Source organism: Varanus komodoensis, unplaced genomic scaffold, assembly GCF_004798865.1.
Source record: "Varanus komodoensis strain SLA01 unplaced genomic scaffold, ASM479886v1 scaffold35, whole genome shotgun sequence".
In the NCBI taxonomy this organism is placed as follows: domain Eukaryota; kingdom Metazoa; phylum Chordata; class Lepidosauria; order Squamata; family Varanidae; genus Varanus; species Varanus komodoensis.
Window position 1 is genome coordinate 4,780,916 of NW_025335856.1, and position 14,630 is coordinate 4,795,545.

The window sequence follows — 14,630 nt, forward strand, 5'->3', positions numbered from 1 at the left end:
GAGGGAATGCGTGGCTGCAGAATTTGTAGTGAAACAGGGTACCCGAAGCAGAGCACCCCAAGGATGCAGTCTCCGGTTTTGCTTTTCACACGGATGCTCTTCTTGCCTGCTTCTCTCTCAGTCATCGGTGCGACATCGCCATCCACCAGCCTCCCTGGCCATTGCAGCAGATTTGAGTTTGAGTGCCAGCAAGTGAAGAAATGTGTCCCCAATTGGAAGCGGTGCGACGGCTTGAAGGACTGCCAGGATGGCACGGACGAGCGGAATTGCCGTGAGTGTTCAGCAGGACGGGAGCAGACCTTGTGGGAGCACCTTTCCCCGTGCCATTCCTGTTTTCAGTTTTAAAAAAGTCACGGTGGATGTTGCGCTGATCAGACGATCTCTTTAATTTCTGAGGCTAATTTGTATGATGGCTATAACTATTTATGGGCCCAAGCCACTGCTTATGTCTCCACAGAGACTTAAGTCAGCAAAAGCTGCCTTTGTTTGCAAAAGGCCTTCTCGGTGGTGGCAACTTTGTATTCCCCTTTACATATGGGCTTTAACTGTAGCCTTGAATTCTTGCCCCTTTAATGTTTCATTTTAATTTGACACGCTAATTGGTGGTTCACCCTGATTAGATAATCTAAGCTGCCCATGTTCCCCAGCTGTTGGTATACATAGGAAGCCTGCCTGTGATACCCAAGGTAGCAGCTAACCATCAGGTCTAGTAGCCTTGATAGCCTTCTCCATGAATTTCTCCAGTCCCCTTTTGAAGCCATCCAGATGGGTGCCTTTCCCTACATCTGGCGGAAGTGACCTCTACAACTGAGAGCCAGTGAGGCGTGGTGGTTAAGAGCATGGGGCTGGGACTCAGGCGATCCGGGTTCTAGTCCCCGCTCGGCCATGGAGCCCACTGGGCGACTTTGGGCCAGTCACAGACTCTCAGCCCAACCTACCTCGCAGGGTTGTTGTGGTGGGGATAGGATGGAGGAGGAGAATGATGTAAGCTGCCTTGAGTCCTTTGTAGGAAAAAGGCAGGATATAAATCAAAAAAAGAAAAGAAAAACCCAAACTGAGGCACAGTAAAGTCCTTCCTTTGAGGTGTCCTGGCTCTCCCACAGTCAATTCATGGGATGACCTGCTGGGGTCTAGAATTAGGGAAGGGAGAAAAGTCTTTCTCTGTCCACCTCTATCACATCTCCCTCCACTCACCACTGTTCTGACTCGTGCTAAAGCAGCTTTCGGGTGCCGCCTTTCTGCCTTCCAGCGACACGCAGCACCTTGTCGTGCCCCAGCGGGTTCAAGTGTGAGGACGGGGAAGTTTGCATCATGCTGGCAGAGCGATGTGATGGCTTCCTGGATTGCTGGGACAGTAGTGACGAGAGAAACTGCACAGGTATGCTGGGGTGGGTCCCAGGAGCTGTGAGCGGTCCTGCCCTCCCTCTCCCACTCCCTGACACTCATCACAGCTGCTCTGCTTCAGGGGAGAAATGCATCTCCTGGGTGGAGGTGTGGGTCCCTTCGGCATTTCTTTGCCCTTACGTGTTCCTTCCCTTTGAAGATCATTCTTGTTCCTGCAAGGGTTGTCTTTAGAAGTGCCCACATGGACTGTATTGCGCTGTGCTTTCATATCCTTCTCGATGAATCCACCTACTTTGCTCCCATCATCTGGTGCGCTTGGACAACCACCTGGCGCAGGGCCTTCTCAGGGGTGGTGCCAGTGGTGCACAATCCCCATTGCCTCCCTCATCATCAAGATTCAGGGGAAATATTAAGATTGGGCTGCTTCAGGGGGACTTCAAGTGATACGCTGCTGGCTGTGGTTTTCGTGCTCAAAGTTTCTCTTTTCACTATTCATGGCTTTAGTTTATGTAGGTTTGCTGTTGTTTGCTTATTGCTTGTCTCTTTCATGCTTTCCCCCCTTGTTTGATCTTGTTAGCCTGCTTGGAGGTTCTTCTGGGTGGAAATGTTAGATGTAAACATTTTAAATGGATTCATAAACAAAGTAAGTGTTCAGTTTGAGAGAGAGAGATTCATTTCAAGGGTCTTTCAGCCTAATCTTTCTGGTGTATTTTGCTAAGAAATTATACATTCTGAACCACCACCCACAGCTGTGTTTGGCTTAGTTGGTCCCATTATTCAGGTCTGGCCTAGAATAGCTCCAGAATAGCTAAATCAGAGCAGCAAAATAAGCAAATAGCCCTTCCTTAACCCACACTATGCGATGAGGCAAAAGTATACAACTTCCTGCAAGAAGAAATCCAGCTCAGAAAAGCAGGTTAAGATGCCACCTTTCCAGGATTTCCTTCTTCTTCCCCTCCTTCTCCATAACAGCTCTGAGGTTCAATTAGCAAAATTCCTGGCCCTCAATTCATTATCGTTTAGTTAATAGCCATCGATCACAGTCTTTCTTCCTGCCATTCCTGTCCCTGCCCTGGGTCCATCCATTTTCTTCCAAGTGCACAGAGGGCTTCTGAGCTTCCATCAGTCTGCACTTGTTTAATTAAATATTGATTGGGAGGAAGCTGCACAGACTTCTGCTCAGCCTCTCGGCCCCAGGCGCCTGCAGCATTGCCCAAATCTTCAGGGAGATGCATGGCTTTTGCACAATGTCCTTGCAGGACAGAGCAGCCATTGCGAGAAGTTGGTGGATCCTGTGATGTTTGGAGCAGTTCTGAGCGCTCTCTGTAGGTCATTTGTTACCGCATTCCTGGGACTGAGCCTTCTGAGGCTGGACAGCATGTTTGAATGTTTTTCCCTCCTAAAACCAGAATCACCCTGCTCCTGGGGAATGTCTTCCCTTCTCCCCGAGATGTTAATTTTCCATACCTAGGGAAATAGGAATTTCTTGCTGGTTCACGGCCATCTCACTTTGAGTGCTAGACATGTCATGGGTTACAAGGTGGCTGTTTAACCATCAAATGAGTCACAATGTGGCTAGCAGACCATGGTTTGTTAGGATGGCTGGTTTCACACAGCCCAGGCAGGCCCATTCAGTGATGACCCCCGTTCAACCCATACCCAGCCATGAGTCTGGATTGCCACATCACGTGAACCCAGCCATCAAGTGTACAGAAAACTTCAGATCCATATGCCGTGCTTCTTCACGCTGTGCTGAAGCCGTCCTTCTTTTTCCTAGATGATAACCTCGTCTACAAAGTACAGAACCTTCAGTGGACAGCTGATTTTTCGGGCAACATCACTTTAACCTGGACCCGGCCGAAGAAGCTGCCCCCTGAATCCTGCGTCTACAACATCCTGTACAGGTAGCCCGGCTGGTCTTGGCACCTCACCAAGTGGTGATGTGAGCAGGCCGTGGATGCATGCCTAAAGTCTGACTCTCTGGGTGAACAAATCATACCTTCTGAACGGATTAGTATGGCTCTGATGCTCATGTCAGTCTACATGGCCAGTTGCAGGATACAGACAGAGCAGCGAAACTGTGCCAAGGTGGTCTATGCATGGATAACAAAGAAGCAAAACACACACAGGGAGAGTATGTGCCTTAAGTAATGCATCAGAAAAGCAGCTTTAGGGAGGAAAAAGAGTGTAATCACTGCACAGAATCTGCAAAATCTAAGAATAATACAGGGCAGCCTACAGATATGTGGGCAGCTCATCTTTCTGTACAGCAGCAGTTGGAAGCCATCCATATTCCCCATCCCTGTCTTAGGCCATACTGAGCAAAACCTTGTAGGAGAAGTGAGGTTGGCCGGCCTTAAGTCTGGAACAATGCAATTGATGCTCTTGCATAGTGTGCTTTGGGAATGCTGAACGGCTCGAGCAGCCGCCTGCCTGCCCGTCCTGCCAAGCGATGTGCTTACGGTTGTTTTGTTGAACTCCCAAATCCAGGATGGTTGGAGAAAGTGTGTGGAAATCCTTAGAAACTCACAGCAGCAAAACGAACAGCATCTTGAAAGTGCTGAAACCAGACAGCACCTACCAGGTCAAGGTTCAAGTCCAGTGCCTGAGCAAGGTGTACAACACAAACGACTTCATCACCTTGCGTACCCCGGAAGGACGTGAGTCAGTTCAGGGGAGGGGGGGTGAGTGCATGCACTTGCTTGTTTCTGGGATCAGGCTGCCGGGATCAGGCACTCTCTGGCTCCATGCAGCCACCCAGCAGAGCTCCTGGCTGCAGGTGAGGCTGGCGTACCCTTTGCAACAGTGCTGACCTTCCTTGTAATGCATTCTAAACTTTTTGTACGAAAGCTCAGGTTTTGCCAGACCTTTTGTACGAAAGCTCAGATTTTGCCAGACCTTTTGTACGAAAGCTCAGATTTTGCCAGACCTTTTGTATGAAAGCTCAGATTTTGCTTTGAGGTGAGGACAAGGTCCAGAGGCCAGCTGGGGTCAGATGCCAGCAAGGCCAAGCAGGGTCAGGAGCAGGGGGAGGCTGGCGAGGACAAGGAGCAGGCGCTTGGCACAGTGGCATGGGATGGAGGGCAAGGGCAGAAGCTGGAGCGGCAGGAGTCCAGGCACAGTGGAGGACGAGGCAAGGCTGGAAATAGGACCAGGAGCACAAAGCGGCTCCTGCAGAGGCTGGTGTGGCTGTGGCAGAGGTTGATGGGGAAGAGTGCGGAAGCCTCATATGGAGCTCCCACCAGCTTCCAGCTGCATCGCATGCTTGCATGGGCTCCGGTCCCCTCCAGCACCTACAGGGGTGTTCCAAGTCCTGCAGGCACTTGAGTCATGCTGCTTGTCGCCAGGGAGGTCTTGGTCATGGCTTCAGGGCCTGACCCCTGTGGGCAGGCCCGTTCTTCTCCACCAAATGCTCCAGTCCAGCACCCGTCTTGCAAAGAACATGCAGGCGCCTGGGACTAGGCTGCTGATGCTGATGCCTCTCTCTGCTTCTTCTGCCAGTGCCAGACCCTCCCCGGCATCTCCAGCTGTCGCTGAAGAGAGATGTGGAAGTGGATGTGATTTGCCAGTGGGCACCCCCAGCGAACGCCCATGGCCTCATCCGAGAGTATGTGGTAAGTGGGGTTGCTGTTGCATCGGTCTCCCAGCTTCTGTAGCCGCCCCCCTCTCCATTTTACTCTTGCAAAAGGCTCTTTGGTGTGGAAAGGGATAATTTGGACTGTGGCGTGCATCCTGGGAAAAGGAGGGCGCCCTTCAGTATGGATATATTTGAATATGTATAGCTACCTCTCTGCCCTGTCTGGTGTTAGCACATATAAAAAGCATTAAAGCAAATTACCATATACAACCAGGTTCACCATAAAAAGCCACCATTGTCTCTAAAGTGCTCCAGAGAGCATAATAATAAAAAAGCAATTGAGAGCTTAACACTGAGCAGCAGGGAGACAGTCTAAATTCATTAGGAAAGGAAACCCACAGCTGTGGTGCTGCTCCTGAGAAGACCCTGCTCTGCATTTCCACCAACATAAGCTTTCTTAGCAGTGGGAGACGCCACAGGGGCTCTCCAAAAGTTTGTAAACTGTGGCTAGGTTCACACAGGAGTATACCATCTTTCACATATCCTGCAAGATAAGTATCCTTTTATCTGCAAGACGGGCAGCTTGAATTGGGTTTGGAAGACTAGGCGATTCATGCGAGATGGTCCATAAACCAGCACCTGGAGCCATAGTCTTCCAGGAAGGCATCTGGCTGCCGAATCTTGTGCCAGAGGGGATGGAAAGCCCGACATATCAGGTCAAACATTTCATTCCTACCAGGTCATGGCAGTGCCACCTGCTGAAACATGGTTGTTGCTGTAAGTTGGGCCTTCCCTGTTTTTCTGTCCCATTAGGTGGAGTACAGCAGGGCTGGATCGAAAGAATGGTCGTCTGTAAGAGCGCCCAGCAACTACTCGGAAGTTGAGAGGTTGCAAGCCAATGCATTATATACATTCAGAGTGAGTAGCTGTTTTCTGGGAGTTTTATTGTAATGTTGGCAAGATCCCAACCACTTTGTTCTGGTACTGGGTAGCTAAAATCAATTTGCAGGCAAATGGTTTTCAGAATCTCGGTTTCGTTCTAAAATGTAAACAGCATAAAGGAAGTGCATGTTACTGTCTTTAAATTTTTACAAGTATTCCAGTAAAAACATCTGTATAATGGAAAGCACATGGAAGGACTGATCCTGTGGCCTCTGGGCACTGTCTGAGGGGCCATAGGATATTTCAGAATCCCAGATCACAAGTTGAAGAAAATGCTGGAAACTGGGAAGTGGAGATTCTGTTCCCATCCCTCACAGCCTGCATGGAAAGCACCATGCTGACTATGCCTCCAAGGTCAGGAACGCAACCTTGTAGGGGGAAATGAGGGCATTTGGCACGGCTGAGAAGGAAGGTGGTTGAAGTGGCCAGGATATTTGTTGTCCTGAGGACCGCCCAGCTTCCTTCCCTTGCACTCCAAAACGCCCCAGCTGGATGGGCAAAAAAATTCTATTGGTGAAAAAGCAGGATGGGAGGATGTGAAGGCCAAGGACCACCCCTCTGCCACTTTCCTGCCTTGCATAGGGCAAGTGTAAATTTTTGAATTTGGGGGCATCCCAGCAGGACTGCTCTCTAAGAGTGCTTTAGCTTTTCCCCTCAAATATTTCAGGTCAAATACTTGTGGTGTACTGGGCCAAACAATAACATGGGGCACTTTTTGAAAGCCTTCTTCTTTATTAAACAGAAGTAAAATAAACCAGCTTAATTAGATCTCTCTAGGGCATCAGAATATTTCCCAGTGCAAATCACCCTGTGCAAATTAACTCAATTTCCACTGGAAATTTTTCCCACAGAAATGGAACATTGTATAAATGCAAATGACCCTGATTTGTACTGGAACCACTTCTGGAAAGCCAGCATCACTGTTGTTGGTTTGTAGGCCTGGGGCAAGCTGTGCAGGCAAGGGCTCCAAGCCTCCTTCCTCTTCCACCTTAAAGGAGGAGACATCTGCATCCTCCTGCATGCTTCCCTCAGAATGTGTGGCCTGCATGAACAAAAGGCCACGTGGGTGCACAGCAGCAACCTGTAGAGCGGCGGTGAAGACCCACAAACTGCCGACTCAGTCGTGGTGCAGAGAACAGGCCGGTCAGTCCAGGTTGAGAGTCCCCTTCCTGTGCTTCCCTGGCCCAGGAGGGCTGGATCTTCCTCAGGTGGAGGGTGGGTGTGCCTGAGGGCAAAAGGGCAGGTCGAGAAACCAGACATGCCAGTGGTGGAATGCTGAGGGTAAACGAGCCTTTTCAGTCCTTGAGGATGGGGGGAAATGCCCCAAAGCTGGGAAACTACCCAGGGATGGGGAGGGGGGCATGGCTGTTTGGGGGACCAAAGAGCTCCAGAATGGGACCCCGGGCCAAATCCGGCCCTTGGGCCTGAGGTTCTGCACCTGTGTGCTAGCTCAAAAGGGGTCCACCGCAGCTCAACCTGAAGATGTCAGAGATGCCTTCAGGGTTCTTCCGGTGAACAGCACGTGCTCCCCCACTGAGCTGCCGCGGCCCAGCCCAAGTTGGCTGCCTGCCTTCAGGGTGGTCAGCATATCACCTGGGACAGGAGGGAGCATTGGCTTCCCCCTCCTGCCCCACCTGCCTTTGGCCGTGCCTGGCTTCAGGCTGCTGAGGACCCAGGCCTGTTGATGCCCGAGATCTGTGCACCCAGTGCACTGCTTTTGCAAATCAAGGGCTGCTTGTCATGGTGACATGGCAGGTCTGAAGCCACAGCAGCATCCTTGCTCCTCTCAGCTCTGCTGAGTCGAGGAAGGAGCCAGCATGGGAAGAGGAAGGCGGGCGGGCGGGCAGCAGGTGGCAGCAGCAGCATTCAGTGATGCTAGAAGCAACATCTGCACAGGTTCCTCGCACAGCCGTGGGAAGCACCAGCTGGCACGGATTTCTCACCTCCTGCTACAGTTTCCCGTGTGAACCGGCCACACCGTCTCCAATCACACTCTCTCTGCTCTCCTGTAGAGTAACGGAACAATTTGCATCTTGCCTCGAGCCCCATTTTCCCATCAGCTTTGTCCTTGTAAACCTGCTCCATTTTCATTAAAAAGCCATTGTATTATTATTTTTTTTCTAACATGCCTTCTTGCATATTAACTAGCCTTCTGATTTGAAAAGGTTGCTGCGGTAACTAGCCGTGGAGTGGGAAACTGGAGTGATTCCAAGTCCATACGAACCATAAAAGGCAAAGGTAAACCATTAAGGAATTAATTCCGTTCACTCATTCATTTTGTTTCGTTGCAGCTGACAATACAGGCGTGTGTGTGTGTGTGTGCATGCGCATATGTGCCAAAACGCCAAATAAGCCTGAGTTTTGATAGCAGTTTCACTTCCCACATTTTGTTATGTTAATATTAATATGTTTATTGGCAGCCTTGGATGATCCATTTGTTCTCTTCCCTGGTCTTCTCAGTGTGCCAATTACAAACCATCCACAGTGACAAATAGACTGCACCCACTGTAAATATTAATAACTTGAGAAATTAAACATGTATGCTCTGCTATACTATACTATAATGTACTATAAAGTCTGAAGTGCTGATTTAATGTATGCATCTGCTCCTCAATATTGGGGCAGTTTATACCTCAGTTCTTGAAAAAGAAAAGGAAATAAATAAACCAGGCATTTGGGTGTAAGTAAGAATTTATCAAAATCCACCAGTTCAAGGCCAGTACCTTGAAATGGTCCATGTGATGCCCTGAGAAATGAAGGAAAACCAAAGAGAGGTTTCCATGGAAATTTCGTAAATTTCATACTTTGTAGCATTGATTTTGGTTGTTCTCTTTGTTTCATTTCTGTCCCAGTTATTCCTCCACCTACAATCCATATTGATAGTTGCAATGAGAACTCCATAAGCTTCACCCTCAAGATGGAAGCTAACATTCAGGTAATGCTTAACATTAAATAAACTAAAAACTTAGCCCAGAAGCAGCTGAAACACTTCATTTGGCAGCCTGTTGTATAAATGTCACACTTTGGTAAGGTTTCCTAAGATGTGTGGCTAACATGGATTCTGGGGGGCGAGTGAGAGGAATTACCCAGCCCGGTTTTATGTGGGTTCCCATATTTATGATGCCTGCAGAGAGCTTGCAACTCCTGGGCAGATTTGGCTTTAATTAAGCCAAATCTTCAGTGTAATGAAACCTTGCTGCTGGAATCTCACTGATCTTTTCCTGAGGAGCCAGAGATGAAATAACCCATCCCTGCCTTGTGTTGTCAGTCTAGATGTGGTCATCCTTTTTCCTGTACGATTCTCTTGCGTAAGGTTTATGCACTTTCTGGAGCAAACATGGTTACTAAGCACTCGAAAGGTGCAGTCTGATGCATGTTTAGGCAGCAAAAAGGCTGGCAACTCCTGGTGTGTCGGGCACAATCATACCGGCTCTTGTAGGCCTTTTTGTTTGCTTGTGTTTTGGTATACACATGCTGTGAACTGCACCTTCACTCACCTTTCATGGTCTTCGGCCAACTGAAGAAGATGCATGAGGTTCTGTTTGCAACCTTCTTTTCCACACTTCTAAACAAATGCATTACTGGGCATTTGTAGGAACTGCCTTTGGGCTGCAGGGAGCTGTTAGTCCATCGAGTCCAGCCTTTTCTTTATTTTAATAAAAAGATCCAGCCAAGAAGGGTATGGATAGTTTTGTATTTATTCACCCTCCCTACACATTTTGTAATGCTGGCCAACAGGTGAATGGCTACGTTGTGAAAATCTTCTGGACGTTCGATACACACAGACAAGAGAAGAGATTGCTGTACATAGAAGGGGGGAAATCTGCACAAACAAGTAAGTTTTGTCCCCGGATAACTGCTTCAACTCAGCACCTCTGGAGAGTAGAAGGGACTGTAGGAAAACACTGTTTCCTTTCACAACCTACCCTGCCCATGAGGTTATTGGATGATGCCCTCTGCTGGTTGCACATGGATTTGCAGCCCATTTTTAGTCTGCTTGAAACATAGAAACATAGAATCAGAGTGAGTCAGAAGGGGCATCTAGTCTGAGCCCTGGCTCCAGCTGGCTCCATTCATGACATGCCTGCCATGTGCATGTCCAGCCTATCTTTGAACACACTCACCGATGGGGCCTCAACCACCTCCCGGGGAAGCCAATTGCATACCCTCAGGGTCCTAACTTTCAGGAAGTACTTCCTGGCATTTAATTGAACCTTGGTTCCCTGAGCTTCGCTGACAAGCCCTCCCCCTTTCTGCACATGCCTACTTGGTCTAATTTTCTTTACTTCCCCAGTAAGTAACTTGACTGCTCAGACATCATATGAGATTTCCGCCTGGGCGAAGACTGAACTGGGCGACAGTCCACTCTCATTTGCACATGTGGTGACCACCGGTACAAGACCACCCCCTCCCAGTCTGAAGGCCAAAGCTATCAATCAGACTGCTGTCGTGTGCAACTGGACGGGCCCATGGAACGTGGTATGGATCCCTTCCTTTCCCCTTGGCACAGAGCAGCAGAGGGACCGTCACTTCTCCAAACATCCACCTTTTGTTTGCACATAGTAAGATGCAGTCAGTCTGTGATCCCAGAGCTGCATGTGAATCATGCAATGATCAAAGGACCAAACCAGGCGTTACTCAAATCTTCAAAGCACCCCACACTGAGAGCTTGATCTGGATTGCCTCCCCTGCCTGCCTTAGAGTAAAATTGGGGAAGTGGAAGGATGCAGCTGCTAAAGATGGCTTTATTGTCCTGACTATTTTGGCCAGCTTTTTCTATAAGGGCAAGGTTTTTAAAAAAATTCCAGAGATTTTTATTAGGTTTCCATCCCTCTCTTGGCTGCATTTTATCTTCACAAAGACTGCATGAAGCTGGCTAGGCTAAGAGACAGATCTAAGCCCACGCCTGTGCCCATGAGCAGTCTGGCTACAAATGATGGATGGGAATTACATTCTAGCACTTCTGGGTCGGATCCGGTTGGGGAAGCTAAGCACTCTCTTGCTTGGCAGCCCATCAGAAAAGCCCCCAGGAATGTCAAGAGAGCTTGTTCCTTTTTCCATCTCAGCCCTTCTATTGCATTAGCCACAAAGGTGTCTGTGGGATGGAAGCGCTAAAGCTTGCTTTGTGCGAATCAGTTTTGTGAATTGGTTTGCAAGGCTTTAGCAAAAGAGTGCCAACTCGCTGCCTCTTTACCCCTTTCTTCCTGGACAGGTATATGGCATATTTTATGCCACATCCTTCCTGGAGCTGTACAGAAATCCCAAAAATGCCACCACCACACTCCACAACATCACCGTTATTGTCAACAGAGATGAGCAGTACTTATTTCTGGTAAGGCGTTTATCCTCGATCTCTCTTCCCCAAAACTATTGCAACTTGGACCTTCGGGAAATGGATCTCAGGGGTATATACTGTAAGCTGCTCACGGTGGATTATATATTTTTGCTTGGGTTACTTTGTCAAGAGTAACATACACTGTGTTCAAGAGGTACATGATCCTGGTGTCAGGTATCTTCTGGGAGGGTCCTAGAAGTTTTATCGTCTAGGCAGAGAATACTCGTAAGACTGAAGAGCAGGGCCTTCCTTGTGGTGGCCTCCATGTCGTGGAATTTGCAGCTGTGTTCCATGGTCTTCTCTAGTGCTCCTTGTTGGGTAAAGCTTCCTTTGCCTGAAGGTTTTTCCTGTTGCTGCGTTTTTATATTAGGGCCAAGTTGTGTCTTGAGCATGTTAGTAGAACCAGGGGACTTAGGATTCTGCAGATCCTCTCCTGATGCATGGATGGAACACCCTGCTCCCGACCCCACCAGAACCTTTCCACTGCCACTTTCCAATGGCTTCTGGCAACACAGGTTTTCTTTAATCAAGCAACAGAATGGGCCCATTAAGGTGTGAGTTGAAGGTATGACACTAGAACATTTTCACAGATTATGCATAAGTACCGACCTGTTTCAGGTGCGTGTGGTTTCTCCATACCATGGACCTCCGTCTGATTACATTGTGGTGAAGATGATTCCTGACAATCGCCTTCCGCCCCGACATCTTCACGCCGTGCACCTGGCCAAAACATTTGCTGTCATTAAATGGGAATCGCCATATGATTCTCCTGACCAGGATATGGTAAGATGACGATTCAGTTTTGGCTGCAAATTGCATGTGATTGCATCACTCAGGAATGATTCCACACTTCTTGCAGCTACAAGAACCAAGAGAGCCAAGGAAAAGCATTTAACTTATTACAAAGGCATTAGTTAGGGGAAGAAAATGTGGGCAGCAATACATGCCTGGGTTACATGCAATGAAGAACTGTGGTATAGCAGTCCATGCACAAGCCCAGGGTGCCTGCACTCCTCCTCGTTCTCTGCCCCAGTGCAACCGTGAAGAGGAAATCGTAGGCCTTGGGTTCCAGTTTCAACTAACTGTGGTTACTCATTATGTCTGAACCTGGGCAAGCTCTGGTTAGTGTTAACGGTGGTTTAGGGGGCCTAGCTTCAAAGCGCCTCTGCATGCGATTGGTTCAGAGCTCTGGCAAGAGTGATCTCACTCTTCCCTGGTAGCCCATTGGGCAGGCAGGTACAAGGTGAGTGAGGGAAGTGGGGACAGAAAGGGGGAGAAAAGAGCATGATGGGAAGAGAGCCAGTCGTGTTTGACTCTGGCTTGACTCTCTGCTGCTTGCAGCCCTGCTCACTGCTAACACACAGCCTTTGACAGATTACTGTGGGGGCCAGAAAGGTTTAAGGAAACAAGCCAACTTTAAACAACTTTGATTTACAATCCTGGCTTGTTTTGCTAAGTTCTACTTAATGCTAACTACACTTCTTGGTTTGGATATAATGGGTAAAAACAGTTAATGGAAAGGTTCTGATCTCTTCATGGTTGCTCCAGATTGCAGGTCTGGGATAGTTAAGTGCACCTGAGCTTAAATTGTGGTCCAAAAGGGAATCCAAAAGTGAACTTGCAGTGTTGATTCCAGTGTGAATGTCGTCAGGTGTTATGGATTCCACAAGGACCAGAGCATTTGCTTTCCTGCAGAAGACCATGTTTTCAGAGAACGTGAACTCCCTGGGATTAAGTCCTTTGGAGGTCAAGGGTGTCTTCTCCATCTGGGTGGTACCTGGATGTGTGGGCTTGCATTGGCCAAGATCTCCAGCTCCCATGGCTCTTGGTCCCACACTGGAAGCACCAAGCTGGGGAAATCTGGATTTCAGAGTTCCACAAGTACATGCAACAGCTGCGTACAGGGTATGCCTTCAGGGTTCCACACCTCAAACAAGAGAAGTTGGATGTGAGTAGATGGGAGAAAGATATTCTCAAAGTTCACCGGGTACAACTTTGCTCCCCACAGTTATATGCTGTAGCGGTGAAAGACTTAATTAAAAAGTCCGACAGATCCTACAAGGTGAAAACCCGGAACAGCACTGTGGAATATACTATCAAAAAGTTGGAGCCTGGTGGGAAATATCACATCATCGTTCAGCTGGGAAACATGAGCAAGGAAGCCAGCATGAAAATTAACACAGGTCAGCAGCAGCACTCCCGGGAAACTCCTCTGGGGAAAGTAAATGGAAGATGTGCATTGTGCTAAATTTGCCAAGAGGTTTGCCTGAAAGTGCAACTTTTTCTCTCCTTGCATCTGTAGTTTCACTGGCTGCGCCAGATGCCTTAAAAATTATAGCAGAAAACGACCATATCTTGTTGTTTTGGAAGAGCTTAGCCTTAAAAGAGCATCACTTTAGTGAAAGTCGGGTAAGTTAGTTTTCACATCTCCATGTTGCCTTTTTCTTCGTTTGTTTTTCTCCTGCTTTTCAAGACGTTCACAGTGCCACGGCTGAGAAAATGTTAAGTTACAATGAAATACAAAAACTCCGAAACAAGAGCAGGAAAATGGCAGTGTAAATGGGGACAGCAGAATTAAAATAAGCTACGGGAAGCCTGCACGTACATCTTTGACAAATTGCAAAACTATGAACGAAGGCACTCCAGAACATGGCATCATTGATAGCTCTGCCCAGCCCTTGTAAAAGGCTTCATTCCAGATGCTGTTGTTACAGGGTTCACAAGAATCTCCATGTGTCGTTTTCTCTGGCCTTCTTCCGCATGATTAGCTGGAGCTTCACTACTCTTGCCTGTGCTGTGCTCCCCACCATGGCCACCTTCAACTGCTGCTGCGGGAGGTCCTCTAGCCCCATCACCCTAAGACATGGGTGGCGAACCTGTGGGACACGTGCCACAGCGGGCTCGCAAAGCCCACTCTGTCAGCGTGTGAGCCAAGTCGCCCAGGAATCACCCCCGCGTCCGAGAATCGGGTAACAGTGCGCAAGGAGTAGGGGCGCCAGACAATGGCGTCACAGGCTGTGCCTCATTAGACACGACTCATCCAACCTTTTGCATGGCCAGTCAGCGCGCGGCAAACGATACGGGCTACGACTGGCGGTCACTTGTGTTTTCTGAATGAAAACCTCACTTCTCAGGTTTCCCAGCAGTGTTCTCAGTGTTTTCTTGCGATAAATACCTGGGTTTTGGGTTGCAGTTTGGGCTGTCACTCTCAAAAAGGTTCAACATCACTGGGTTGCGTTAGAAAAACAGGAGGTTCTTCTCAAGGAAGGCTTTGTCAGAATCGCCCGATGTTCAATGAAATGCTACCCTATATTAGGGTTAGGGGTGAGCACCAGGGTAGGGTTAGGGTAAGAAAAACTAGGAGTCCTGGCATGGTTCTGATGGTTGGATTGCGTTTAGACTGGGGAGAAAGGATGAGCTGTGCAGAAAAAG

The 14,630-nt window shown here is 48.5% G+C and overlaps 1 protein-coding gene across 1 annotated transcript in view; it reads left to right on the forward strand.

Annotated features, from left to right (window-relative positions):
- SORL1 (sortilin related receptor 1) overlaps positions 1–14,630 on the forward strand; it is an 86,949-nt gene that overhangs the window by 60,936 nt on the left and 11,383 nt on the right. Inside the window, exons 32-45 of the mRNA XM_044439448.1 lie at positions 122–271; positions 1,250–1,378; positions 3,122–3,248; positions 3,835–4,004; positions 4,846–4,958; positions 5,735–5,839; positions 8,029–8,101; positions 8,716–8,798; positions 9,602–9,698; positions 10,158–10,342; positions 11,076–11,195; positions 11,817–11,981; positions 13,207–13,381; positions 13,501–13,607. Coding sequence (XP_044295383.1) covers positions 122–271; positions 1,250–1,378; positions 3,122–3,248; positions 3,835–4,004; positions 4,846–4,958; positions 5,735–5,839; positions 8,029–8,101; positions 8,716–8,798; positions 9,602–9,698; positions 10,158–10,342; positions 11,076–11,195; positions 11,817–11,981; positions 13,207–13,381; positions 13,501–13,607 — 1,799 coding nt within the window. The remainder of the gene's footprint in view (positions 1–121; positions 272–1,249; positions 1,379–3,121; positions 3,249–3,834; positions 4,005–4,845; positions 4,959–5,734; positions 5,840–8,028; positions 8,102–8,715; positions 8,799–9,601; positions 9,699–10,157; positions 10,343–11,075; positions 11,196–11,816; positions 11,982–13,206; positions 13,382–13,500; positions 13,608–14,630) is intronic.